Source organism: Candoia aspera, chromosome 4 (assembly GCF_035149785.1).
Source record: "Candoia aspera isolate rCanAsp1 chromosome 4, rCanAsp1.hap2, whole genome shotgun sequence".
NCBI classification, from domain to species: Eukaryota; Metazoa; Chordata; class Lepidosauria; order Squamata; family Boidae; genus Candoia; species Candoia aspera.
In genome coordinates this window covers 71145814-71173739 of record NC_086156.1, presented here as the reverse complement: position 1 = coordinate 71173739, position 27926 = coordinate 71145814, and the positions used below count along the sequence as shown (strand labels likewise).

The window sequence follows — 27926 nt, the reverse complement described above, 5'->3', positions numbered from 1 at the left end:
ATTCTTAAAAACCTGAGTAACTTTCTAAAAATGAAGCACTGTTCTGCTCTGCTGGTCAACACACAACATAAAACCAGAAGGTACAAACTGTTTCCCAAATAGCAAGCTGCTGGCTTTTCACAATTAAAATCCACTAACATACAGAATACCACGATAAAGCCATCACATTTGTTCTTTACATTTCCCAAAACTCAGAACACAGACCAATAGCAATCCGGCTTCTGAAATTCTTCCTGAGCCCTTAACTGCTCCATTTTAAGACACATGACCAGGAGAGAAGAGGGAGAGGGCTTAAGAACAGCAAGGTCACCAACATTCCGAGCCACTGCCCAATAACCTCTCCCATAGGGATGCATTGGGTGCAGTTCCTCTGGATTTTCTCCACACCGTCCTGGATCGCTTTGGCCTGTTTTCTAATCTTTCTTTTGCCAGATTCTCCCTTCACAGCAAATCTGGTCCCGTTCTGTTCTGTTTTTGGAAAATTATCCTGCTGATAGCCAGGCCAGCAGGCAGGCAGAGTCCCAAGCCTCTTTACATACTTCCTTTCTGACATTCTATTGGTCTAGAAAGAATAAAAAGGATTGTGTACACACTGTCCCTCCACCAACCCAGTCTACTGTAGGCTTTTCTGTTAATTTGCTTTTGATATTCTGGCTCTTAAGTAAGACAAGTCTGTAGTTTAATCAGTTCTGGGAGAAATATGGAATTGGTGTAAAACCCTTCCTTTTTAGGACAGGATGCTTGGAAGCATGAAATGAGGGCATTTATTAGTCACTTTCTGGGAGGAGAAAAGATGGTGGGGAAGAAATTAAGTGGGACGCTAAAAAGGGAGTAAAACAAGTATTAAAATTCTCCCAGCTCACAGATGATCAACTGAAAGTGTACAGGGGCAACAGAAGGATTAATGATAGGATTAATGATATGAGCAGGCATATTAACTGCTGAAGATCACTGTATCAGGTAAAGAACAGAAGAATAAAGTGTTCTGGCTTAACTGGTATGAAGTCTTGATTATTGTGGCAACTGTAATGTCCCATATGTCCTAGAACAACTGTACTATGTAAGTGTCCTTGACGAGTAGATTGAAACATTAAATGGGAAAATTTTCCATCAGTGACAAAAAAGAGCAATATTTGCTCAAGCAGCTTTAAAATCAAAGTTACTATGCTTCTTCATTGCTGGCCTCCCTAATCCTGTCATTTCAGTTTGTACTCCACCCACATTATCCATTTCCTTTAGTGAGCTGGAAAAGATGTATAGATCACCACACAGATATTCAGGCCTCCATTGCCTTGTTTACCCTTCCTGTTTTAATCTGTCTTCACCCATTATATGTTAATGGAGCTGCAGATTAAATGCTGAGCAATACAAAATTGCCAGAATCTTATGCAGAAATACGGGTTTGGGTTATTTAAAATGCCTGTAGATATTTCTCTTCATTATCCACTCTAGAGACTTCCTCAGCAGAAATATGTTTAAATAAATACAAGTACAAATTAACATAGCTTATGACAGAAAAAGCACCTTAAGAACATTAAAAAGAAATGAAAGAAATCGGCATATTGCTTGATATTAATCTAGTCAGATTCCTTTAGAAAACAGGAGGAAGCTGGGCTTAATGATAATAGGAGCTCACCAAGTAATAAGGAATTCCCAACATCAGAACCAAACAGCATACAGAGAGAATCTCTTCTCTTGGAGAGAGATCTGCAACTACTTCCCTTACTTCCAGACATAGGTCACAGAAAGGAGTGATAGATTTAACAGAATCCATTGTTTCAAGAAGAAAATACTCCAAACAGGAAAAAACAGACTACAAACACATTCATTGCTCCTGAGTGCCCCAAGAGATATAGTCAGGCCGAGTGGCAGCATGGTATTCATCGATCAGCTCCTGGACAATCTTTCGGGAGTCATCAAGTTCATCAAAGTTCTCTTTGAACATGTCTTCTTTTCGGAACTGTTCCAGGAAGGCTTCACGTTTGCGCAGTTTATCATATTGATGGCAGGTACGTTCAAAGAGCTAAACAAAAAAGAACAATAGGTAAAAAAAGGCACTGGGAAGGATTTTATAGAAAGGGAGCAGAGTGATCATGTAAGCCTCTTAACAGTGCCAAGCATCCTTCACTGGGGCAATAAAATATGGAAAGTACTGGATTGCTCTTTTCACACTCTAAGTACTAAAAGAGCAAGAAGATTTCTGGCTATGGTTGCTGTCATTTTGCTTAAAAGGGGGAAGGAAGATGCAGTTGGTAAAATGGTGCTGTCCAGCAGAAATTACTACACTCTAGGGCTGATGGACCCAGAGCCAGGCCATACAAGCATACCCTGAGAGATCAACAGGGTTTTCTTGTGAGAGATTAGGGTTTTTATTTTATTCTGCTGCTTTTTGCTATAAATGCTAGAGAGGTGCTTACAAGACTACATATTAAGCAGCAAAACACTAATTAGTAAATTTAAAAACTTTTAAAAAGAACATACTGAAAGAAAAACCAGTTACTTTCAACAATGCTCAAACATTTCTAGTACTTCAAAAAATTAGGTCTCTTTGCAATTGTTTTCTTATGGTTTATTTTGTCTTCTTTGTTCTATTCCTTGCACACTATTTAGAAAAAATAGAGAAGGACCTAGGAGAACTCTGTAAGCGGTTTTCCACTATCTTGGAACCACCACAGAAAAGGCCCAGTCTTGGATACATATCTAATTTGGGAATGAGCTCAAGGTCAGAGCTTCAGACGTCAATTTTAATTACCAGGTCATGTGCAAACAAACTCTCAACCCATTTAAGCTTCAAAGTTTAAAATCAGTGTCTTAGAGTATAGAAATAAATAGAAGTGAAAATAAGTGATGCAACATTAGACTGGTCATTCAGCTCAGACAGTAATCTAGCAACACTTTTTGACTAATCAGAGTTTCCAAATATGTCAAGCAGTCCCACCCAAAGCTTTGGAATAATGTAGTTTCTGATATGGATAACTATGGACAGATCTATGTTTTCTGAAAGCAACTGCAAATTGGCAAATCAAAATTTATAATAGATTATCTGCTACCAATCTGCACACACGATTCTCAAAAAAAATACAATCCATCAAGAATGAGATGTAAAATGGCTACAAATCTATCAGCATCTTCATCTTATCAAGATGGTATTTCATTTGTTCACCCCTTCCTATGATGTAGAACAGTGGTATATAATTGAAAATGAGAAGTATAGCCAAATGTCATCTCCATATTGATGACACTTCAGCTCAAGGCTTCAAAAAGACTCACCCAGCAATTTCAGAAAGAGGCTAAAATGCATAGGAGATAAGATGGAACCTGTGGCATAATGCAGTTGAAAGGTCATAAGCTACAGCAGCAGTCTTCTCTGACTGATCTCCAAGGAAATGATGCAACCACCAAGGTACAATGCCTATTAAGCCAATCCCAAAAGGAACTATGATGGACCATATAATCTCCAATCATATTAGTATTCTCAGTTCCTCTGATAACTATGGAATTAGTTCTGCAATTCAGAAGAGGATTTTGAGAGAAATGTGTGCTCCTCTATTCCAGAGTTCAGCTAGAGTACAAATAAGATCACCAATCAAAGCAGCACAAAAATGGCTATTAGACAGTTAGAAATCTCCAGAATAGGGTCATCCCAACAGTTGCCCTCCCATGTAGAGAAAACATTACTGACAATCCAATCCTGACTACATAGTAGTTTTAAGCTTCTTACCTACAGCATCTTTTTTCTCAAAGATATCACCAGATGAGATTTGTGCCCTACAGATCAGTTGTGTGTCCTACAGAATATATCTGAGTCATAACTATTGTTAATATGGCCTCCTAAAATGTACCAGGTAAGAACATGTCTCAGCATGTTCTCCAAGACAGTAAACTGTAAGTATTTCAGACAAACAGCTGAGATCCATCTCTCGAGCAGGGAAAGTTAAGCACCATCAGAAACATAATCCTGGCATCAGATTCCAAAATAAGATTCAGATATTCAGTGTGGATGGATTACTGAACAGGGCATTTGGGAAGGGAGATACAATTACGGTGGCCAAGGCAAAACCATTTTCTTTTTTATAGTAAATTGTATTAGGTTTCAAGAGAAAAATAAAAACTACAAAAAAAAAACCCTAGAAAGAAAGAAAAAAAACTTAAAAAGTGCGGAAACACAAGAGAAAAAATTTTCGAATTTACAAAAACATGTTTCCGACTTTTAACAGCAAGGATATATAAAAATTTCCATAGCCAATCTCTTACTCTATATTAAACCAAAACACCACATTATTTCTATAAGTCATTCTACTTTAACACATAATAAAAATCACTAAGTACAGTTACTCCTCCCCTTTATATTAAAATAAAGAATAAAAAGTTCATATAACCCTCCTAAACATCTTTCTCCCCTCCAAAAGATAAAACATATTTAATTATTCCCGGGTTAAACCGCTGAGCTGTCGATCGGAAGGTCGGCGGTTCGAAACCGCGCGGCGGGGTGAGCTCCCGTTGCTCGTCCCAGCTTCTGCACACCAAGCAGTTCGAAAACATGCAAATGTGAGTAGATTAATTGGTACCGCTACGGCGGGAAGGTAACGGCGTTCCGTGAGTCATACTGGCCACATGACCCGGAAGTGTCCTATGGACAACGCCGGCTCCAAGGCTTTGAAACGGAGATGAGCACCGCCCCCTAGAGTCGGACACGACTGGACTTTACGTCAAGGGAAACCTTTACCTTTACCTACCACTATTCTATATATTTTTCTCTACTATAAGAATCAAATTAAAAAGCACGTAAGTTGTCTGCTATTATACTTAATAGTACAATAACTTTAATAATCCCAATCTTAATAAACCCAAAAAACAAAGACAAATCAAAACAGTAAATCCAAATCTTTAAAGGCAAATAGCATCAATCAGATCCTTAAAGCAAACCAGATGAACATTCTTCAACCCTTATCCCACTTCAAAATAAACCAGAGCAGTTACGTATCCCCACAACACGCACAGAGCTTTCCTCTTGAGAGAATCAAACAGCCCAACTGCCCCCCTTAAAGATTCCAGGTTCTTTTCATGGCATTCCACCAGGAGTTCAATTTTACTTATGGCTTGCAGATCACTCTCTCCCTTAGATTTCTCCAACTCCATTATCCAATCTTCATCCAGCATCTCAATAAAAATTCCAATCACAGTCTTAAAAAAACCCTTTCTATCACTCTTAAATTCCTCAATTTCATTCACCACATCCCCAACCTGATGGCACATTTTAGGTCTCTTATTTTCCACAATATCCTGGATATCTTGCATAAAAGCTTGACAGAAGTCAGAAGAAATCTATTTAAAATCCTGGTGAAAGTCAGAAAGAATCTGTTTGAAATCCTCTATGTCTCACGCAGTAGATTATGGCACCCCCTAAGAGCTTAACCAGTGAAAGTCGAAGATATGGAAGGGTTCCAAAGTGTGTTTACATAAAGTGAGAATGAGATAGCAGACAGTTCTCAAGGGAAGGTGAAAACAGAAAGCTGAAGGTTCAAATCAGCCAATTCAACGTGTAGGAAAATGCTAATATCTTCAAATTTAATACAAAAATAATAACAGGAAGACAATTGTTTATTCTCAATCTTTGGAATTTCCTTTGGAAGGAAAATGAAATCCAAAACTTAAAGGAATTTTTTTTAAAAAAGTAATCCCAATGTTAAGCACCAAGAGAACCAGCTTCTCCTTGCTGTAGAAAGCCTCTCTTGGGGTACATATAATACAAATTGGTGATTTAGAAATGGGGTGGCTGGTCTTAGTGTCCCTTTAAGGCTACAGCGCGGCTTGGAAGGTGATGAAGTCCCCGCCTCCCAGCTGGCTCTTACCAGTTGAATGCAAATTTGCGATCTTTTGGCTGCAAGCAGCCATCCGGAGGACAGATGGGATCATTCCAGGTATTCTCCTTGACCCAGAGAACGTTTCTGGGCTTCAGGAAAACCTGCCTGAGCCCGAAAAAAGTTACCGCATTGTCAGCTCCGCCCGCTGAACCAGCGGGCCCATCTGTTCAGTCTGCCATTCCCACCGGAAGCCGGCAAAACCATTTTCCAACCCAAAGCCATTGCTGTATTCTGAAGCCTGATTAGCCCTATTTGCTCAGTCATATTTCTGCAGTACATATCAGATCAGCACCACATCCAGGATCAAGTCCCACATGGTTGATATTTACTGTTATTGTCTTGGTTTTAAAGAACAATTTTTGTAGATCAAATAACCTACTGATATGCAGGGAGGGAATCCAGAGAAGAAGGATCAGTCATCAGAAACACTTTCCCCATCCTATATTATCACAGCTCCTCACAATCCATACAAAAACAGAAGTGTGCTATATTTCCCCCAAAGTCATTCACCAGCAACTTCATGAAATAAAAAATATTCTTTCAAGTGCAATCACATTTCTTGAACTTGTATTTCTCCTTAAGGAAAATCAATGTAAACTACTTCTGAATCAGAAACTCCATACCTATGAAATAAAAATATTAGCTGAAAGCTATTAGTGAGAGAAAGTGAGAAATCATCTACTAAATTCTGAATGTAACCTTAAAAGGGGCACAGAACCATTGTTGTGTAGTCTCTTGGGAAATGGATGAAATGTCAGAACAATGGAGGCACATTGGTATGGTTGTTGTCAGGTGTTTAATTGTTCTAGTTGTTTCTACTGTTTCAATCCTACTCTGTATTGGTTTGTTGTAAACAATTCAGAGTCTCTAGCAGTGGCATATAAATGGAGAGTGGCTGGAGTGGCAGATTAATGGAAACAAGTAAGAGCTGTGCAGAGCGTTCAAGTCAATCTCTGAGAATTGCTTTGGTCTGTATGGGAGCATGAGCATTTCACCTGTCTGCAGCACCTCACAGTAACTGTATCTTGCCATGAATGCAGATCCTGGAAAAAGGCATGGCTGTTTTACAACAGTGCAAATAGATCCTACATTCCCGTTCCTGTGATTCCAAAGCACCTTTTGTGTATCAAAGCTGAAGTGCTGCACGTCTCCACATGTTATTAGCTCATATATGAGAACACTAGGGCCCTAATTAAAAATAAATTGCAATATTAATGGCCCTATCCAAACTTACCGAGGAAATGTTGGTGTGATTAGCCATCATGAGACCACTGACCCTGTGAGCTGATGGTAAGTATGGAGATTTCCTAGAAAGTGCCACTTGGATGCTGGCAGGGCCCCAAGGGATGAAGTTGGCCAGTTTCCTCTCCCGGATCCGCTGTAAACTCTTATGGACCTGATGAGGGGCAAATGGTTTGTAAGTATGAGTACATAAGTAAATACACTTATTCAACTGTGGTGGGAAATAACAATAGTGGAAGAGCTTCTTGAAAAAAGTAACCTGGAAAAGGTGCTCACTCAAGGTACCATTAATTTGAGTGAGTGTGATCAAGGGTAATGCACTTGGATTTGTAATTCATCACAACAGAAGGTCACAGGCTGCCCCTGCCTCAAATTAACACTTATATTAATCCACAGATTTGACATATATAAAAGTGTGACTATTTGGTCATTGGTATTATCAGAACAGATAAGCCCTAATAATAGGTTCTAGGTAGCTAGCTCCATTTGGCCAATCTTTCTCAAACTGCTGACCTGGGTTGGATCCACTTCCCCCTGGATGATGTTAAGGATGGCAATGTAGCAATGGTTTGTCTGCCTGTCACGCCCCATGGATACCATCACATTTTTAGGCTGCAGTAGCCGACGCATGACATCAAGGACAGTGGTTTTCCTCACGCTGGCCACCTGTGGGCAAAGTAAGACAGCAGTATAGCATTTATTTGGTAGAAGAACTGAAGGTTGTCTCACACTCAAAAGAAAAAGGATCACATATAGAGCTTGGGAGGATTCTTCATTAAAGAAAGTTTCTGCAGAGGACCATGGGCTGGTCTGATGTATTAAAGCTATGAAACAACACTAGTTCCAATTCAGAGATTAGAATTGCAGCATCCTAAGCTAGGCCAAATGACAGATACACACACCACTTATGCAAGATGTCTTTTCCTAAATCTGGAAAATTAGGATACCTCCCATGAACCATTTCAGTTGCTTTAAATAGTAACAGCAGTGGAAAGAAAAGAGAAATGCAAATTAGCTATTTTGACAGAGCATATATTCACATTTAGAGAAACAGACAAATTATGTAAGAGGCATCCCATCTCCTAGGGGAAGGAGGCAGGAAGAGAAAACACACAGCAAAAATCTTGTGCAGCCACCCACACACACCATGCAACTGATACCCTCTGAATCATTAGCCTTTGTGATCTGCCCCTCGGCATCTTGTCCTGTTGCTTGTTGAAAAGAATGAAAAATGAAGACAACTATTTAGCACTCTGGGAGTATGGTTGCATGAATTTATCTCAGGAGAACCCATGCTTTTGTTTCTAGCACTACATCATCTTCAATAATTTCATGGCAACTGTAGGTAGGGCAGTATGGCTGTTTCACACATCATCATTCAAAATAAAGTGCCTTGCCTGAGGGCTTAACTTGCTGTGTAAAACCAGCCACTGTACTTTGTAAAATCATGATTATTTTTTTACCAGGGGCCAACCTTTGTGCCCATCCTGAAAACTGCAATGGGTGAGCATCATCACATTGGGATGTCACTGAGTAGGCAAGGTTTGATTTGGGGGACTTTCAGGGAGCTACTGTACCTCAATCTTCTACAATATTTAAGTCATCCATTCGGTTTCTAAAGCCCATCAAAGTCTGAAAATAACAGAAAAAAAGCACACCCTAGCATATTAGCCCTGCTTGTCTGGGTGGCAGGAGTACAAATATGGTGATGTTGGGATGTATGCACCCATGGGTTCACAATTCCAGATTCATGGCAAAAACTGTGCCTCATTCAATAACTGCTGTTAAGCAAAGCATGGTCAAAGTGACAAATCCAGTCTCTGACCACACTTTTGACATGGCAGTTGTCCAGAGGTCACTGCTATCCATTTAAGTATACCACAGAAAATGTGAAAGCCAGAAATGGAGCACAAAGACTCCCATGTCCTTTAATTTAATTTAATTTAATTCTTTCAAGTACTTTTTAATTAATAACAGAAAAAAGAAAAAGAAAAAACACAAAAATAGTAACATTAAGATTCTTTGTGCCCTTACTATGGCCAAAAGATTGATATTGCAGCATTGGAAAGGTAAATGTATGCCCCATTTATTCAATGGATTGGACCTGACTGCACTTACTACTTACGAGTGGATTGCCTATAGATGTAGAATTTGTATGGACACGTATAATGAAATATGGGACTCATTTACACGAAATACAGTAGATTACGCCCTTTCCTGGGTCAGGAAGCCCTTCGGTCACTCATGCCCTTGTTATCTCCCATATAGACTACTGCAATGTGGTCTACGTGGGGCTACCCTTGAAGAGTATCCAGAAGCTAAAGCTGGTTCAGAATACAGCTGCGTGGGCTATTTTTGGTGCCCCTAGAAGGGCGCATATAACACCTTTGCTGTGCAAGCTGCATTGGGTACCACTCTGCTTCTGGGTCCAATCCAAGGTGTTATCACCTTTAAAGCCCTACAAGGCATGGGGCCAGACTACCTGAGGGACCGCCTCTTCCTCGTTACATCAACCATCCCAAGTGATCATGCAGAGTAGGGATGTTGCAGACCCCATCGGCTAAGAGAATTCTGTCTGGCAGGGTCCAGGAGGCGGGCCTTCTCTGCAGTAGCTCCCACCCTCTGGAACATCTTACCCCGGGAGGTGAGGCTAGCCCCATTGCTCCTGGCCTTCCGGAGGAATTTGAAAACCTGGCTCTGCCACCTGGCTTGGGGCGGGGAGGGGAGTCGTCATGTTTGGGGATGGCTAGTGCCCTAGGGCACTCGTCACATACAAAGACTAAGTTAGATCATCTGCCATTTGGATTTTATTTTTATCTGCAATTTATTGTTTATCTGTAATTATATTTTTAGATATTGTATTTTGATATATTGTAATTGTCTTGTATATTTATTGTTTTATTATTTTGTTGTAAACCGCCCAGAGACCCTCTGGTGGGAGGAGATGGGCGGTGACAAATTTGATAAACACACACACACACACACACACACACACGAGAGTCATATAAATGTATATGCATTTGAACAATATTTACATTAGATAAATATATATAGATTTGTAACTATAACAATATATTATGACAAGTTTTTTTTCTTTTGTTATATTTCTTCATTTTTTTGTAGTAGTGCTTTTTAATGTTTTTTTTTTCTTGATAGTATATGTATCTTAAGACTCCCAGATCTTGATTTAAAGTCAGAAGAAGAAAAGCACTTACAGCCTGGTCAGTGGTGAGAGGTGTATATCCTGTGATGAGAAAGTGCAACCTAGGAGTGGGAATGAGGGAGGCAATCAGCCCAATCAAATCATTGTTCATATAACCAGGGTAGCGCAGCGTGGTAGTACTGGCAGACATTATAGTAGAGACCTAGAAAGAAAAGGCAGAAGTTAATCAAAGAGAGAACTGTAGTTTCTAACATCCTGAGAAATTTGGCCAAAAAGTCTCCAAAGCTACTCAGAGGAATATGTTCAGGAGTTGCACATTTATTTCAAATATTTTAAATGCTGAGAATTTTCAAAATGGGAAATGGATACAAGCACTATATAGTATTTGCTAGCTCTTCCTACAAATTATGATGGATAATGAGCTGGAACTGTATATAGGAGAACCAGTTAATTATCTGATCACATACATTATTTCTTAGCTACAGAGGCAAGTCATATAATACCTTACAGACTTGTTGTATGGATAGGAATACTAAAACAACACTGAAAATTGTCATGAATAGCACTCTATCTATAAATGGCCTAAAAGCTATCCTCAAAACTGAAAGATAAAACAAAATTGGGAAAACCAAGAGGAAAGCTATCCCATCCTGGAATAGCTTAATGTTGACAAAAAGTGTCAATTTCACAAAATTTTAAGGCAGAAACAGAGAAAAAGAATTAGGCACCTATTCTACACTTCAAAGCTCACCACCTTAGTTTTAAATGTATGTACTATCTTCTTCAGAGTGATATTAATGTTCCAGTTTTAAAACATAAAGAGAACCAAGGCACTGATACCTGTAGAATTAAATAATGTCCACCTCTGAATTTCTACCTATCATCTTCCTAACTCTGTGGAGCTCTGACCACCACTTACGAAAACATAGCCATGCATGACTCAGATCCCAACCTTCCTTTTTCAGAAGCCCAAGGAAACCTCCCCATGCACTCACCAGCTGATTGATTTGGGAAAAGGTGGGATTTTGGATGTGCAACCTGTCAGTAGCAATACGATTCAGAGCTGTATTGTCTAGAACCACCTGTTAAAAAAGAAAATTGTTTAAGTAGTGTTGGGCAAAAAAGAGGGGGGAGAGGGCATACTTCTCCCTGCTAAATAGATTTGTAGGACTCGGGCTTCATCCACTTCCATTATACACATACACACACATACACACTGCTCAAATAAAACAAATAATGAAGTTAAAAAGAAAATTAAATCATGGATAAAAGCAAAATAAAATGAGAAGATATAAATAAGTATTATTTTAAAGAGAAACAAAGATTTAAATATCTATATTTAGTTTCTCTCTCTAGAATGACATTTTGTAAATAATGTAAAAGGGAAAGCTTAAATAGAGCTACCAAATTAATTAATTCCTACTTTTAGAATTTATCAACATGCTTTGCAGTTAATTATTCAGCTGAAGAAGATTCTCACACTTTTAAATATTAATCAAATGAAAAACTAAATTTCATAAACAGCATCAAATTATATGCTTTGGACATATCCCAATTTCTTTTGTAGCTACATTAATTTCCTATATGCTAAAATGATAATCTAATCAAATGCTTAGCAAGACGATTATATCTAACTGACCTTGGCTGATTTCAAACCACTTCCATGTTGTTGCCAAGAAAACTACATGGACATAGACATTCCACCAGGAGTCAAGCTTGACTCACAGAAGAGTTTACTTCACCAAACGGAGATAGATAGGAAATAGAACAGGAACTTGCAGTGAGGTCTGAGACAGTAGGCACCTCATAGCATGCCAACTAAGCACATTAGCCACAGAACTAGAGAAGCATATGTAAACAATACTTGCTTAGTAACAAAATCTTTCCACTCTAATACACCCAAGTTTAGGCATAGGGTGATATGCTCTCAGCACTAGATGAGGGGATTTCCTTTTTTCATCAGAGGGAAGTATTGGCAATTCCCTATCAATATTCCTTACCACACAATCAGCATTCTGTGTCAGCCGTTTGAGTGTCAAGAGAGAGTTATAAGGCTGCACCACTACATCACTCATCTCATCCTGGTTGGGGAAGACGGAGTATGTCTGCACCAGCTTCTTGGGGTACCTGTGAAAAAAAAATGGTTACCTGTTCAATATTACAGTAAAGGGAATACATGTACCATATTTCTTTGCTTTACTCAGGGATTCACTGTATCATGGTATCATACATAAAAAATAAGGGACGTCTTTGTTGCCTGGTAACCACTTTGGGAGATGCAAACAGATGCAGAAAACGAGATGCTGGTGTATGAGTACTGTAAAAAACTTGACCTTTGGCAGAACAGCTAGCAGCTAAATGATGGAATTCAACATTTGTCAAACAGTAGTCCTGAATTTTTATTAAAAATAAAAGCCACATGCACATGTCCACAGGTATTAAATAAGAAGTCTGGATAGGTGATGAGGGAGAAAACGCTATCCTCTGCCTTCTGAGATAAATGACAAGATGAGCAGCTTTCACACAATTATTCACAAGGACTAAGTATCTTGGCCCAAAATGCCATGAAACCCTCATAACACTGAGTTTTGAAACAAACAAGATAGAACACTGGACTTAATGTAAAAGTGTATTCATGTCAACATTCCTGTCAATTCAGATAGGATGACAGCCTTAATTTCTCTGACCCAGCAGAAGTGGCAAGTGCTTAAGTTTTTTACCAGAGTAAGTGGCATGTTCTCAGTTTAGAAATACCAGAAAATATAAGCCAGCCTCAAACCCAATATTCCAGTTTTTTGTTACAACATAAAAAAGAAAGAGCAAGGAATAGACAAGGCACAGGAAGCCATCTCCAAGTTTTTAATTAATCTAAGAGGACAATCTACCAAGAATTTATCTTAAGATGCATGTATCAGTCAGAGTAAATCCAAATGTCACCAGGCACTGAATTTTTATGGTAACATTCAACATTCCATTTCCATTTCATCAGAAAAGAACATTCAGTACTCAGATATGCTACTGCAGTAACCTAATTGACCAAGGTTAGCCTGGACTGCATTTCCTCCATTACATAATATACTTGTTAAAAAAACATAAGAGGTAAAAAAAATTCAAATGGCAGTTCAACAAAAGCTTATCAGTGGAGTAGTAACAGAAAATGTAGCCATGAAAACTGCCAGTTTATAAAGTTCTTTAGAACACAGCTGAAATGAGTTTTTATTTTTTTTTATATTTATATACTACTCAATCAATTAATCAAACTTTATTATAGGACACACACCAGACTACAGAAAAAAAATCCAGTAGACAATATAGCATGAATGGTAAAAAGCCCTGCAATTGTGCTTAGTCTACCCAATAATTAATGTTACTTTAAAATAAAAAATGTAAAGAAAAACATGAAATTGACCAAGCTAAAAATAAAAGCCTGATAAATATACTGATAAATAATATTACTCTTCTTACTCTCCCTTTTTAAAAATTGAGGACCCTGCATCCTGAATGTCACTACAGTGTATATGCCTCCTAGTCAATCAATCTTTATTATTACGGTCACAGACCAGAATTATATGCCTCCTAGTTGGTGGAATATGGGTAATAATACATTAGGTTGCAAAGCAGTCTCAAGATTAGAGCTCCTAGCTTGCACTGAATAGCATGAGCACATTTGGTGCAAAGTTGGGCTTTGGTTGTGCTTGCAGCATGCTGGCCAAAATGTGCCAAAAGTGACTAGTACTATCTTCATAATTCAGAGGAAATGCTGCATGTGGCACACGTATGACTAAGGCTGGTAACAATTTGTATCTTCTCTGTTTTACTAGAAGGATTAGGTGAAAGTCTTGATTGACCAAAGCTATGACGGGTAGCAAAGGCATACAGAAAAGCACAACTTGGAATGTAAAAGGAGCAAATGGTAAAAAACATAAATTAATAAATGAAATGAAAGATACGTTGGGTGGAAAAGGGGAAGGGAAAGAAGAACTAAATGAAAATGATCTAATCTTGTAGAATGGAGTTGATGAATACATGATGAGAAATGGTGTATACATAATTATGAATGAAAGGGCTAAAATAGAAAGTATACACTGCTGCCATCTAGGCTGTTGCACACAGAGGAAATGTAGGAATCCAGAGTTTGGTGATAATTGCACATTACACCCCAATGAATGAGAGAATGAGGAGTATTTGCTCAGAAAAAGTCTCTTTCAAATATTTCAAATGTAAGTCTATTCATATGTACAAGGAGTGAATAGAAATCTAAAAGCATGAGTGATTTGACTGTTTATGATGAAAAATAAAAGACTGCGAGAGTTAGTGGACAATACAAGAATAACGATCAGTTCTGAATGTGGGACAGACATTTTTTGGTAGTAGTAAGAATTATTTCTCACACTGATAAAATGGTTGATAGTTACTAAAACAGGGAATGGATGCAAACTTGGCCTTCAGCTACCAGAGCTCTCTAAGTGTCTGGTGCAAAGTTTTAAACGTGCCCCCATGTCTAGTAGTTCTGTTGCCATGGCAGAGTTGCAATACTTCCTCCTTTAAAGGAAGCGGAACACACAAACGGCCATTGTGAAGTAGTTGCCTGACATCTGAAGAAAAGGATGAAGAATCATGCTGTGGGTCTCCCTGGAGTTCATCCATCTGAGCCCTGGCATATGCATCCTGCTGTTGTTGCACTCTAATCCGATCTAGTAGATCTACCCTCTGATTCCCTACCACCAATCTTTCACGAGAGTCTAATTCCTGGGGAGAGGCAGTTATGGTAGGGACAGATGAATAGGGAAGGTCATATTCATGTTTACGTGGTAGGGCATCTGGCAGCTTGTTTGGTGATCCAAAAATATAGGTGATATAAAAATTGAAACAGGAGAAAATTTGTGCCCACCTGATCTGTCAAGGTGTGAAAGACTGTTTTCTGCAGAATCTCTATATTCATGTGATCTGTGTGTGCCTGTACTAGATGGACTGTGCCTTTTAGGAAGTGCCTCCATTGCTGGAATGCTGTCTTCACTGCAAGCAACTCTTGACTAAAAATGCCATAGTTCCGTTCAGCTGGTAGAAGCAACCTGGAATAAAATGCACATGGCAGGAGTTCCATCCCCTCCTCGTCCCCACTTCTCTGCCTGGAAGAGAATGGCTCCAAATGCAACATCTGATGCATCTGTTTGCACCACAAACTGGCCAGAGGAATCTGGATGCTTGAATAGCAGCTGTAAAAAGAACGTTCAGCTTCTGAAATGCTGTGTGTTGTTGAGTAGACCTTATAAACTTACATCTCTTCTTTAGGAATTGAGACAGCAGTCTTATATAGTTGCAAAATTAAAGATAAAGGTTAATTTGCTTCTATACAAATTAGCAAAGCTTGGAAAATGTTGTACATATTTCACATTTTTAGGTTTTTGACATGAAATTATGGAGTGTACTTTTGCAGGACCATTTGTATTCCTTCTGTAGAGATTTAGTAACCCAAACAGTCCGGTTAGGGCAGATCAAATGCACTTTTTTTTTTTCAATTTAGCAAAAAGCTTGTGTCTACAGAGGCTCCTTAAGACATTTCTGATGCCTTCTGGTGTGGGTCTCACGCAAACAAGGGTCTTCTGAAAAGATCAGTGTGTCATCCAAGTATACCACTACATATTTGTCCAAATATTAGAAAGCACTTAATTCATGAATCTGGAAAAGACCACCTTCAATTCACCAAGCCAAAAGGCATTACTCTTTCTTTAAACTTGCCACATCTGAGATCAAATGCAGTTAGCTATTCATGTCCTTCTTTCATTCGTACCAAATGGTAGATGCCTCTTAAGTCCAACTTTGTGAAAATACATGCCTTTTGGAGGCGATCTAGGAGATTTGAAATAAGAGGCAATAGGTAGTGATCCTAATGGTTATATGGTTTAGGAGTCTAACAGAGCCATCTTCCTTAGTGATGAACAATGTGGGTGCAGATGCTGGAGATTTAGAAGGCCAAAACCTTTCTTCCAATTGTCATCCAGAAATTCCTTCAAGGTAGAGTAAACATGAATACTGCTTTTTAGCTGGAACTTGGGCTTCTGGCTTCAAGTTGATAGTATAGTCACAAGCCCAATAAGAAGGCAATACAGTTGTTTCTTCTTCCTTAAACACATCCACAAAAACCAAGGGTTTTTTTGGCAAGGCAGCAGAGTTTGTGAGCTGAGCAGGCAGGGATGAAGCATGAGAATGGAAAGCCTGCAAACAGCACTATTCATATTTTGGGAACAGAAAAGAAACTGTTCTTTGCTCCCAGTGTACTTCTGAATTATTTGCAGCCAATCAATTCCCAGCACAATGGGAACAAACAAGGAAGCAGTAACATAGAGTGGTAAGAATTCTATTTGATCCTTTATTGTCAGTTGCAAAGGTGTATGCAATACACAAACAGCTTGCAGCACTTGCCCATCAATTGTTTCTACCAGCTTTCATTTCCAGTGTCTTGAGTGGATAAATCAAATTTTTGCACTGTAGCCTCATCTATGAAATTGGCTATGGCTCTCAAGTTTATTAGGGCTGAGAGTTGTATTTCCCAGCCTGAGTTTAAACAAGTAATAGAAATAATATATACTTGCCTGATGTCAGCTGTCTGAGCTCTTCTTAACTATCTGAGGGGCCCCTTGCCAAGCTCTTGGGTGAGGAGCCTTACTTCCCTGAAGTAAGTCAGACATTTGCTTATTACATGGCCCATGCAGCATTTCACAGCTGATTCAGAAGCATGAACTTTAATGGTGCAAGCTGTAGCTAGATATTTGAGAGCACCACAGTAGAAATATGAACCAAGATCTTATCTGTTTCTCTGCTGGGGCAGGGATCTCTTCACTGTTCTTATTACATAACTGCTCTGGCACTGGATTCTAAGGAGGCCCCAGGGAGAGGGGCTAAGGGTGAAGAGAGGCTGTAAAACCCTCTTCCACTGCCATTTCTTCCATGCCTCAACTCTTCCAAAATCTCTGGCGTGCCTTGTCTCACCAATTTATCTCCTAGCTTCTCAGCAAGTTGTTCTAAAAATTGGCCAATCAGAGCCAATTATTCTACCTCACATCTCTGGCAAATAATTGAAAATCCGGTATCTATGTAGAAACTCCACAGTGACCTCTTCCAGCTTGTGAATCTCTCAATTTATACTTGTTCTTCTTGCAAAATCATCAGATGCAGCTCTAAATCTCTGCATGAAATTCTGGTAATTGTCCTGTACCGGATCACTGCCTTCAGTGATAGGTACAGCATATCTGGCTGCTCCTTCTTTCAACGAACTCAGAACAGTCACCTTGGTGTGGTCTGTAGGAAATTCCACCAGCAAACCCACCATAAACAATTCACATGGGGTAGTGCAAGTCAAGAATTAATTCTGAGGTCCTCCAAATTTCTCTGGCCAGCTCCCATAAGAGTATAGTAATATCAATTAGTCTGCCAGCTGCTGTGTTGCTGCTGATTGAGGCAAGCCTTGTCCCAAATGCTGTGTTAGTTGCACCATGGCATTTTGAAGGTTAGTTATTTGTAAAATTTAACTTGATGTAGTCCTATGCAAATGAAACAGAGATGTTGATTCTGTCTAGAACATAGCTGGCAATCCTGTGATAGCTGAATAGCATCACAACAATATGGATAATATATTTAAAATAGAACTTAATTGAGAAATATAATGCAAAGTAAGTTTTACTTTTTAAAAAATACCCTGCTTCATTTATAGTTTTTGGATCAGGGGTATGTTAATTTAAAAAAGGTTTTGCTGAATTGTCACACTGAGTAATTTTGAGAGTGCATTTTTGTAGGTAATAACTAGGCAATTGCTCTTACCTACAAAAAAGCACTTACTACCAAAAACATATTTAAAAACCACTATTAAAATCTATTAAAATATTGCTGAGATTTTAAAAACTTTCAAACATATAGTGGCTATATTTTACCCACGAGATTAATAAGATCACAGCAAGTACAATATCCCCAATAATGTGGAAAATCAACTGTAATTCTAACTGCTGATTAAATCACAGGATCAATTAGAAACATCACAAGCGATCCATTCAGGAGCATCTCATAACTACGCAAAGGGGATAATTTCCCCATTGAGAATTATAACTTCTACAAATCCTGCCCCCTCTGGTAAATAAGATGATTTACCCATCTCTACATACCTACCTACTATTTGTTGGTCTGCCCAACAAAAGGGTTGCTGTTCAAGGTCAACAAGATGAAAAAATATTTTTTTCAAGTTCAGTCCAACATAAGACTGCCTCCACGTTCTCCAGCACCCTTAGAGCATATGAGGGAGTGAACGGTATGAATGGCAACTACAAATAGTAGTTAGGGATAAGATTCATAACATTCTGTGGACCTCTGGGAAGAAGAGAAATGTTGTTCCTCTGAAATAACCTCATAGTGAAAACTGGCTACATTTAAAGGGTATGTGGCATGTTATTACTCAGCCTAATTTAATTTTCATCAAGTGTCTGTTTACCCTTCCTCACAATTTCTGGAAGTTCTCTGGGGTTATGATTCTCAAAGCACTATGTTATCCAACAAAAATAAATGTGATTTTCTTTAGCCAGGACTGAGGAACATTTCTTGCCTGAGGGATCAAAACTGATTATTTCAATCTTTTTCCTGTTTCAAGTTACAACTGCACAAATTACAAGGCTTGTCCAAGCTGGTGTTTGGGTGGGGCAGACCTTACTGAGTCAGTTATGTATCTTGCTTATCTGCCAGTAAGCAGACTGCCCCAAAGTAACCTGACTGCTTTATCATTTTCCTACCCAAAAGGAGTGTGGATGTGAGCACAAACACATCTCATGCCATCACTCACCTGTCATTTAACCTCTCCAGAAGGTAAGAGCCCAAGCCAGAGCCAGTCCCACCAGCGATGGAATGACACAGCACAAAACCCTGAAAGAAAGAACATGTCACTGAAAACAGATACATATTGAAAGCCGGCTGGGTGACCTTGGGCCAGTCACTCTCTCTCAGCCCAACTCACCTCACAGGGTTGTTGTTGTGGGGAAAAGAGGAGGAAGGAGTATTCAGTATGTTCGCCACCTTGAGTTATTTATAGAAGTAATAAAGGTGAGATAGAAAATAAATACATACATACATACATACATACATACATACATACAATCATCCTATGGGAGAAATACTCAGTACACATAAATGCATCAAAGGAGAGACTAAAGGATACTAAAGCTATATAATCATAAACCACATAAGGTAACTTTCTTTCTGAACACCAAAGTCTTAAATATTCACTATTTTCCTATTCTGCAGCTAAATAATATCCATGCTCCTCAGTCCTGTCCAAAATATAAAGGAGTACATAAATCTGCAATATAAATCCACCTGGAAAAAGATATTCAAAAATCTGTTTTAGTGTCAGAACGTAAAAGTTAAAACCGTCCAAAGTAAAAATTGTCAACTACATGTTGTACTGTGTATGACTTTAGCCAGGAGATCCTTCAATAATATTTGGATTTGTAGAAATGAGGAAAAAGAAGAAAAAGGATCTTTACTTTTTCATCCTCCTCCTAAAGTCTTTCCTTAATGCAGTGCTTAAGGGATCACGTATGACAGTGGGTTCTGGGGCTTTTTTTTCTTCCCTTTAGAAACCTCTCATGGCCAGTGGTCCAAGTGGATAGTTTTAGTCTCTACATACAATGAACCTATGGAGAAAATCTATCTATGTGGTTGCTAGGAGTCGAAAACAACTTGATGGCACCTAATCAATCAATTAATCAATGGCAGAGTCCGTAGATAGCTACACATACAGCTTCCCAACATACATTCCCAACAACTCTCCCGGCCTTTGGGAAAGGGGCTCTGCCATCTTGCTTGGGGCACAAGGGGGGGTAATCAATCCTGGGGGTGGTTAGCGCCCTGCAGAGGCTCCCATGCATTAAATGAATTTACCTCAAGAACCTTTTAACATCTCTATCTTGGATTTTACATTTATATTTTTATTTAAGAATATTGTTTTTATTGTATTTTAATTTTTATTCCAGTTCTATTGTAAACTGCTCAGAGTCGCTCTTTGAGTGAGATGGACGGTGATGAAATTTGAAATATAAATAAAAATAAATAAACACCACATTCACAGGTAATTAGTATGTGCCTTAAGAGCTAAAAATGTCATGGAGGTTACAGTTTTCTAATATATCATTACTTGTGAATAACTGAACACATCACATGATTTTAAAGTCTTTAAATCCTTTTTCCTATTCCCTCAGAGGAGGAACATCACAATTCAGGACAAAAGAGAGATATAAACAGATAATACTAAGTTCTCCTTGAAAGTACAAGAAGGTGGCAAACAGTTGCAAGATAAAGAAATATTTGAGGCTATGACTGAGTTCCCCAGGGGGAAAAACTCTGCAATTAAACCGGCCACCTACTCAGCACACTAGGGCTATAATAAATTGCAGTGTGGATAGCAACAAAGGGATGGAACTTCTAGGCGATTTGCTGAATTGTGTAAGTGCCAAAACACCCCACACAGAAAATCAATGAAAATTTGATATTACAATAATTGTCAGAAGCAGAGTTACAAATTATTACTCAAGCAGAAAAAATACACCTCTGTGAAATAAAGTTGGACACAGTTTACTCAGGCAGTAAGATATAAAGATTTTACCCTTTTTTAGCACATTACAGCAGAAGATCCTACAAATGGTCCTTCTTATACAGCTATCTATACATCTACTGAGGTATGGACTAAATATTATGAAGTACAAAGGTGCAATCACAGAACAAAATACATATCTGCTCTCTAGCAAGGACCTTCTGGAGTGATCACCAGTAACAGTGGCTGGGATCAAACCTGAATTGTCAAAACTAGCAGCATGTGTGTGGGCATGTGTATAAATATAGGAGTAGATCAGAAGTTTAACTAAATTTAAACACAAATGGCTTTCACGTATGTGGGAAGCTGGCAGGGAAGGTTGCAAATGGTGTTTACGTGACTGCAGGATGCTGCAATAATCATAATTGTGAGCCAGCCGCCAAGTCCCCAAACTGCGATCATGTGACTGTGGGGACGCTGCAACCACCACAACTTCAAGGATCAGCCATAGTTCCCCTCATTCAGCGCCATCATAACTTTGAATGGTTGCTGAATGAGTGGTTGTAACCCAAGGACTACCTGTAACTCTGTTGTTTTATACTACCTTATGCTAATATGACTGAAACAAAGTTTGTTATGTTATGCTTTTCCTTGTATCATTTACCTAAAATGAATCACTTTCTATCTCTAGCCATCGTATGCACTTTTATAGCCTTTCAGGTCTATAAATTTCCAGTTTAAGGAAACTGCATTTTAGAATAGGAAAATCTAACCCAGTGGCAGGAGAGTGATATACATTAAAATTTTCTTTTTCAAAGCCAGGTTCCCAGTTCAGTCATTCCAATATCCAAAGTGGGAGATACCTTGGCCTTTAGGCAAGGAAGGCCAGAATTCAAATCCCTAAGTAACAAATTCAGTAAGGTTGCTTACTTAGTATCCCTTGAACAGACACTGCTTTTAGACCTACCAAACCTATGCCACAGGATTGCTGTGAGAATACAGTAGTAGGGGGTGGGGTGGGGTGAAAAGCACTGTCATACAGAGGAAAGGCAAGTATTTAGTTTTTTTAAAAATAGCTCAGTTTGTCGCATAGCATATGTAAATCAACATTTATCCTCACTGCTTCAGCAATAGTTTCTTTCTGAAGGATGAAACACAACTATTATAGAAAATTCTACTAGAGTATTTTGCAGTGAGCATTCAGAAGATAGCCTTCATATTATACAAAAGCATGATATTGCTATTTAGTGCAATCAACATTTGTAATATTCAGATTAACCAACACATGTTAATTCTAAAGCTAGACAGATGGCCACTGTAATCCAGGACTAGCATTCTCTAGATCCAGAAATCTATAGGTAACCCAGGGCTCAGCACGACAAGTCTTTCTTACCTCTAAACTGTCACTGCCATCAGCTTCTCTGTCTATAATGTCAAAAATATCTTCATGGATCTTTTCTCCCTGTAAATCACATGAGACAAGACTAAAAATTTATTCTAAATTCAGTTGTAAATCAAAGTTCTTTTTTATAAATTTAACAAAATTATGTTTGAGGGAGGAATCAGGGTGTGCTTGCTCCCAGCTTTTTGGCTACTTTACCTGTGAAAAGCCACTAGCCCAATTATTTCCAGCCCCACCACCATGCTCAGAGAGGTATATGTTCTCAGGGTTGTAGAGGTTGGCATATGGGGAATTCAGAATGGAATGAATCACTCGCGGCTCCAGGTCCAAAAGAACAGCTCGTGGGATATAGTGCTCATCATCTGCCTATAAACAGGGAAGAAGATACCATAAACAGCCTGCTGAATTACCCTTCAAATTTGTTGAAATTCAACTCCCATAATCTTTCAGCCAATATGGATATGAGTGACAAGTGGGAAGGCTGATCTACATGGAAGAAACAGCTGCCACTAGAGGGCACAGTTAGTACTCTTCATCCTGTGCTCCCTATCTTTACCCTCTTGGACTTTAAACACACATTTTAACTATTAAAGGCAGCCAGTCCCTGATATTTTTAATAAAGGGGATGAAACCAGTACTGATGTCAGAGTAGCTGGTAATTCAACAATTGCAGGCTTCAAGTTCTGCCTTTTTTCATGTACAAGAAGTTACAGAAGTATGTTCAACTGTCTAAAGACAATAGATGTAGAAGTTGTGGGGAGGGAAAAGAAAGGACTTTGCCCTCTTTCTTCCTACCTCCATTTTGCTGTCATATCATAATAATCACAATCAAGCTTCTGGAACTGGTACAGACAGAATAATTGGGAGACAATCAGAGAATGGCATATTAGCTGAGTGCCACTGTGAATATATAGAAAAATTTACAAAAGGCTACCATAGCAAGGGACGCGGTGGCGCTGTGGGTTAAACCGCTGAGCTGTCGATCGGAAGGTCGGCGGTTCGAAACCGCACGGCGGGGTGAGCTCCCATTGCTAGTCCCAGCTCCTGCTCACCTAGCAGTTCGAAAACATGCAAATATGAGTAGATCAATAGGTACCGCTTTGGCGGGAAGGTAACGGCGTTCCGTGTCGTCATGCTGGCCACATGACCCGGAAGTGTCCTATGGACAACGCAGGCTCTAATGGCTTAGAAACGGAGATGAGCACCGCCCCCTAGAGTCGGACACGACTGGACTTTACGTCAAGGGAAACCTTTACCTTTACCTTTTACCATAGCAGAAGAAAAGAAATGATAGCAATTTTAACTTATCTATAGGAATGGGGAAGAATTATTACAAGTACTTATTTAATGTAAAATCCACACTTGAAGATTTATATTATTAGAGGTCTAATAATTCAATACTTAAATAAAGCACATGACAATTCTACAGTCCCAAACACTTCATCATTCTAAATCATGGACAGACAGTCCACAGGCTAAATATGACTCCTGACCGCTTAGCCCTGCTGCCCCCACCAACATCAAACTTGATTATGTATGAGACTGCCCACACATGGTGCTTGGCCTAACACCAGATGCAACTCTCAAAGCTGAAAACACTGCCCAGTTATGGTATATCAAAAGTACTGCTTGTACAAATCTAGTCAGATTCCAAACAGCATAGAAACTGTTAAATTACAACTCCTGTCAAATAAAAAAGCTCTGTACTATGTCACATTGTGCTCTTACAGACTAGCTTTATACAGTTATCTCTTGCCTTAACCTTTCAGCTCTTGGCCTCTTCTTCTTTGTGTTTAATGTAACAATGAAGTTGAGGAATGCAGTGTTTAGTGGACACAAATCTGTGAAATTTCCTACTTTCCTTAAATGCTTCTTTTTGGTATGAAGAAGTTGGCATATAAAGTTGACAGATGAAGGACATGGAAAGGGAAATTAGACTAGTGGTGGCTAAGCACTGGGGGAAGAGACAGTGGGATGATGATGATGATCAGTGCTTAGAAATTTTCTGTCCTGATTACCAGGAAACACACTGAGGTGAGGACTTGGTCTCTAATATTTATTAGTAGTACTTAACAAGAATCCTAACAAACTGAGAAAGCGTGGGAAAACCCAGCCATATAAACCCCAAAGGTTAAGGCGGTCCCGATCTGTGTCTCTTTGAATGGCTGAACAGTTCCTCAGTGCTACGCATGCGCTTGACAGTCTGGGTGAGAGCCCCCTGCTCACCATCCTTACTCATGACATTTTCCATAAAAAAAAAATCTGGAAATAGTGTGTATGTGGGTAATGCTGGGAGCAGGGGTGAGGGACAAGCGGGGATAGAAAGTATTATTTTATGGCAGTGAAGAAGCAGAGCTGTATACTTTGGTGATCAAGATTGCATAAATCATGTTCAAGTTATTTAGTGAGGTACTATAGTGATATGTTTTTTCATACACAATATTTAAGACATAATAGCACCAGTCTTTGTGTGTATATATGCTTTCTAATCTCTTCAGTTCCAGAGATTCAATACCCAGGGAGTGTATGCAAAAGAAACAGTATTAAATAATCTGTGATGTGTCTTACAAAAAGATTTCTGGAAGCATGAAATTGGGATCTGCATACACAAAGAATAAGCTGCTGGATGCTATCTCTACTAGCTGAAGTCCCAGAACATTGTCACCAGATTCCAACACTGTACTCCTTACTTCTTTTTCTCTCATTTTAATTTCATTTTTAAATTATTATTTTCCCAATCATGACAATTTTTTTCCAGAAAAATATTACTGTATTTAGAAGGGTTCCTCATTTTACTAGAAATCTGATTCTACCTCTGATGTATTAGAAATGTTTCCCTAACATTCAAGAGAAATCTGTTTTCCTGTAGTTTAAGATGATCATTCTGTACTTTAGCTGTGGAAAATAAGGTTTAGCCTTCTTCCTGTCATGCTATCTTATCCCCTTCCAGCCTTCTCTTCTCAAAGCTCTCTTGACATGCTCATCAGATAAGAAAAAAAGCTGAGAACATGGACCTGGTGAACTTCTCTCATCTAAAAAAGACAGACCATAGCATGAAGTCAGAAATGGTGTCAGTATTCTAAAACTTCAGTCCTTTTAATTCAGGTCTCTAAGCCTGAATTAAACTAGCAACCTCAAAGTCTAGAAATAGATTCCACTGTTGCACTAACTTATAGAATGAAACAGAAGTACAAGCTTCCAGGCCATGCCTCTCAGGAGTAACAGCCTCCACAGAGGTTAGTGATTCTTCCCAAAAAATCCAGTCCTCCATTACTAATAGCCATCAGATATGCTTCCTGCATTCCAGCCATTTCTGATATGAAAGCTTCTCAGAAATCAGTAAAACTCTGGGAACAATAGCTTGATCTTACATCCTTGTAACTGACTAGTTTTGCTCACCTTAAGCCTTGATTTCTATTCCTGCCCTTCTTCTAGGATTGCCTTCCTAATCTGCTACAACGTTCAGAATTTCCAATCAGTGTGCTTATAGGCAATGCTATCTGGCAAATATAATTCCAATACCCTTGAGCAACAGTCTGAGGACAATCATTCTATACATGAATTTTTTTTTCTGATTAAGAGATTTTTCAATCTATTCTTCAGTCTCAAACAGCAAAGAATTTTCAGAGATATCGCTTTGGAATGAAGATCAGCTATCATAAGCCTATCTTCCTATAAGCAATAGGAAACCAGCCATGGAAATGATAACTCTTAATTTCCTAATCCTCCTCCAGTCAATTAAGCCCAGGGGTTAATAATACAAAGTCCACAACACTCATAAAATCAATTAAGCCCATGAAATCCCAAAAGTAAAAGTCAAAATCTCATACAATGCTTTAGCATTCTCCTGTTAAGATCTTGGGAAGATAAACAAAATCTCAAGATTTTTTAAAATGCTGGTGTATCCAACATCAAAAGAGATTGCTGATACCTCTTCTAATCCACTTCATCTGCCAATCTTTTGCTATTGTATCCAATCCCTGTACCTTCCTTCCTGTTTTTTATCCATTGCACTTGATCTTCCTCTTCCTAAAAATGTAGGACTATTGGACTCCCTTATGGCTGATGATGCTGACCTGTAATTCCAATTCAACACTACTCTGCATTTATGCCATTAATTTTAACACGCCACAAAGTTATTGCTAAGTACTTCTATTATACTAACAGCAGCTTCAGTATTGCCATCACCCTTGAGAAGTGGGGCTGAATACCCAAAGAAAAACAGGAACGTATGAACAGCAAAAAATCCAATGATGTTCTGATCCCTGGTACCAGGGCTAAAGTGTATGCATATATATATTAAATGACTAAAACTTCATAAGCCCATCAAATCTTCTGAAATTTTGATATCGTCATTCTGTATCAAGCCTAATTTTGATATTTTTCTCCCAAATCTCGCAGGTTTTCAGGAACAAACACCAGAATTTTATGAGACTTGATAGTCTCCTGAAATTAGGCCATTAATTCAAAAAAACACTATTTTAATAGGACGGGCTCACATGTACTCTAGTACCCACAGGCACAGTGTTGTGAGCCTCTGGCTTGTGTGATCACCCTCAAAAATTTTAAATGACATTGCAGCAGTATACATAAAAGATAAACATTGTTTACCTGGTGCAGAAACTACAGTTTCCAAACTTTCTGGTGCATAAATGAATTTATCAGTTGTAACTGATCTTTTTAAATCTGAAGGCCTTTTCAGCTGAAAGTTTATTTTTACAAAAAGGGGACTACTTTCCTAAAACTATTGAAAGCAAAGCCCAAGCAGATGAGCATTAAAAAGGGCATAAATTGTGATCAGCTGTGGATTGAGTAAGTTTTGACAATCAATGCTCATTCAGTCCTTTGCAGACAATCTACAGACCCCATGATAGGAACAGAAGAAAGAAAAATATTCTACCTGATAGAAAAAGACATCCTTGCGGTCAGTGCCTTCAGTGGCAAACTCCTCTACAATACCCTCAGGGCTAATACCATGTTCTGCACAGAGCTGTTTCCAAAATTCAAACCCAACTGTAAAAACAGAAAGCACAAAAATAGGTATTTTCCTGTACCCCACCACAGATAGAAATGGTCTTCAAGAGTCAATGGAGAGAGATGGGTTTTATTATGTATTCCACATCATAGTATTTTGATATGCTAGTATTATCTTTGATATGCTTCTTATGCCATTCCCTAGCCTGTACAAAACTGGAATTGCCTCAATTACCTATGGATCAGCAGCCCAGGCAAAACAGAATTGAGTATGATTCTATTTTTAAAAAATATTGCACGGTGCAGACAGCAAGAAACTTTCCCTTTCTTCTCCTTCGAAGGACAACCTCCCTTCTTTTCAAACGTTTCCACCCACAACCTAAGTTCTGGTCCCGCTACTCCCCGCGCGCGCGCGCACACGCGTGTCCCGTAGGCCTCTTTTCTTGGCCTTACTTTGGTTGCCACACTGCCCCAGCTGCAGAGTGATGATCTCTCGCGGCATAGTGAGCGTGGGTTAAAGTCCGAATCCTCTAACTCCAGAGCTGGACACGGCTCCTTCCCTCAGTCGTTTCTGCCCTCCTAGAAATGAGCCGTTGCTAACCGTACTGTACGTCTTTCCCTCTTCCCGCCGCCTCTTCACCTATACGCTAGCTTTATTTTGGCAGCGCGCATGCGCTGAAGCAATTAAAACAAAAGCATGGGGTCACGTAT

At 39.0% G+C, this 27926-nt stretch overlaps 1 protein-coding gene across 1 annotated transcript; it reads right to left on the bottom strand.

Annotated features, from left to right (window-relative positions):
• Window positions 1-1554: 1554 nt before the first annotated feature.
• On the bottom strand, window positions 1555-27869 carry TUBG1 (tubulin gamma 1). The gene is made up of 11 exons (XM_063300438.1): window positions 27669-27869; window positions 27142-27254; window positions 22440-22607; window positions 22233-22301; window positions 19094-19173; window positions 12270-12396; window positions 11265-11351; window positions 10322-10471; window positions 7620-7772; window positions 7099-7260; window positions 1555-2023 (listed from the first exon to the last, which is right to left on the bottom strand). The coding sequence occupies exons 1-11, from the start codon at window positions 27715-27717 to the stop codon at window positions 1826-1828; spliced, it is 1356 nt and encodes a 451-aa protein (XP_063156508.1). The 5' UTR covers window positions 27718-27869; the 3' UTR covers window positions 1555-1825.
• Window positions 27870-27926: the final 57 nt, after the last annotated feature.

Coding starts and splice junctions, on each gene's coding strand:
- TUBG1 (XM_063300438.1), bottom strand. CDS start 27,717: ATGCCGCGAGAGATCATCACTCTGCAGCTGGGGCAGTGTGGCAACCAA. Junction 22,608..27,141: donor AGGATGTCTTTTTCTATCAG/GTAGAATATTTT, acceptor CCCTGTTTATAG/GCAGATGATGAGCACTATAT. Junction 22,302..22,439: donor GGGCTAGTGGCTTTTCACAG/GTAAAGTAGCCA, acceptor TGTGATTTACAG/GGAGAAAAGATCCATGAAGA.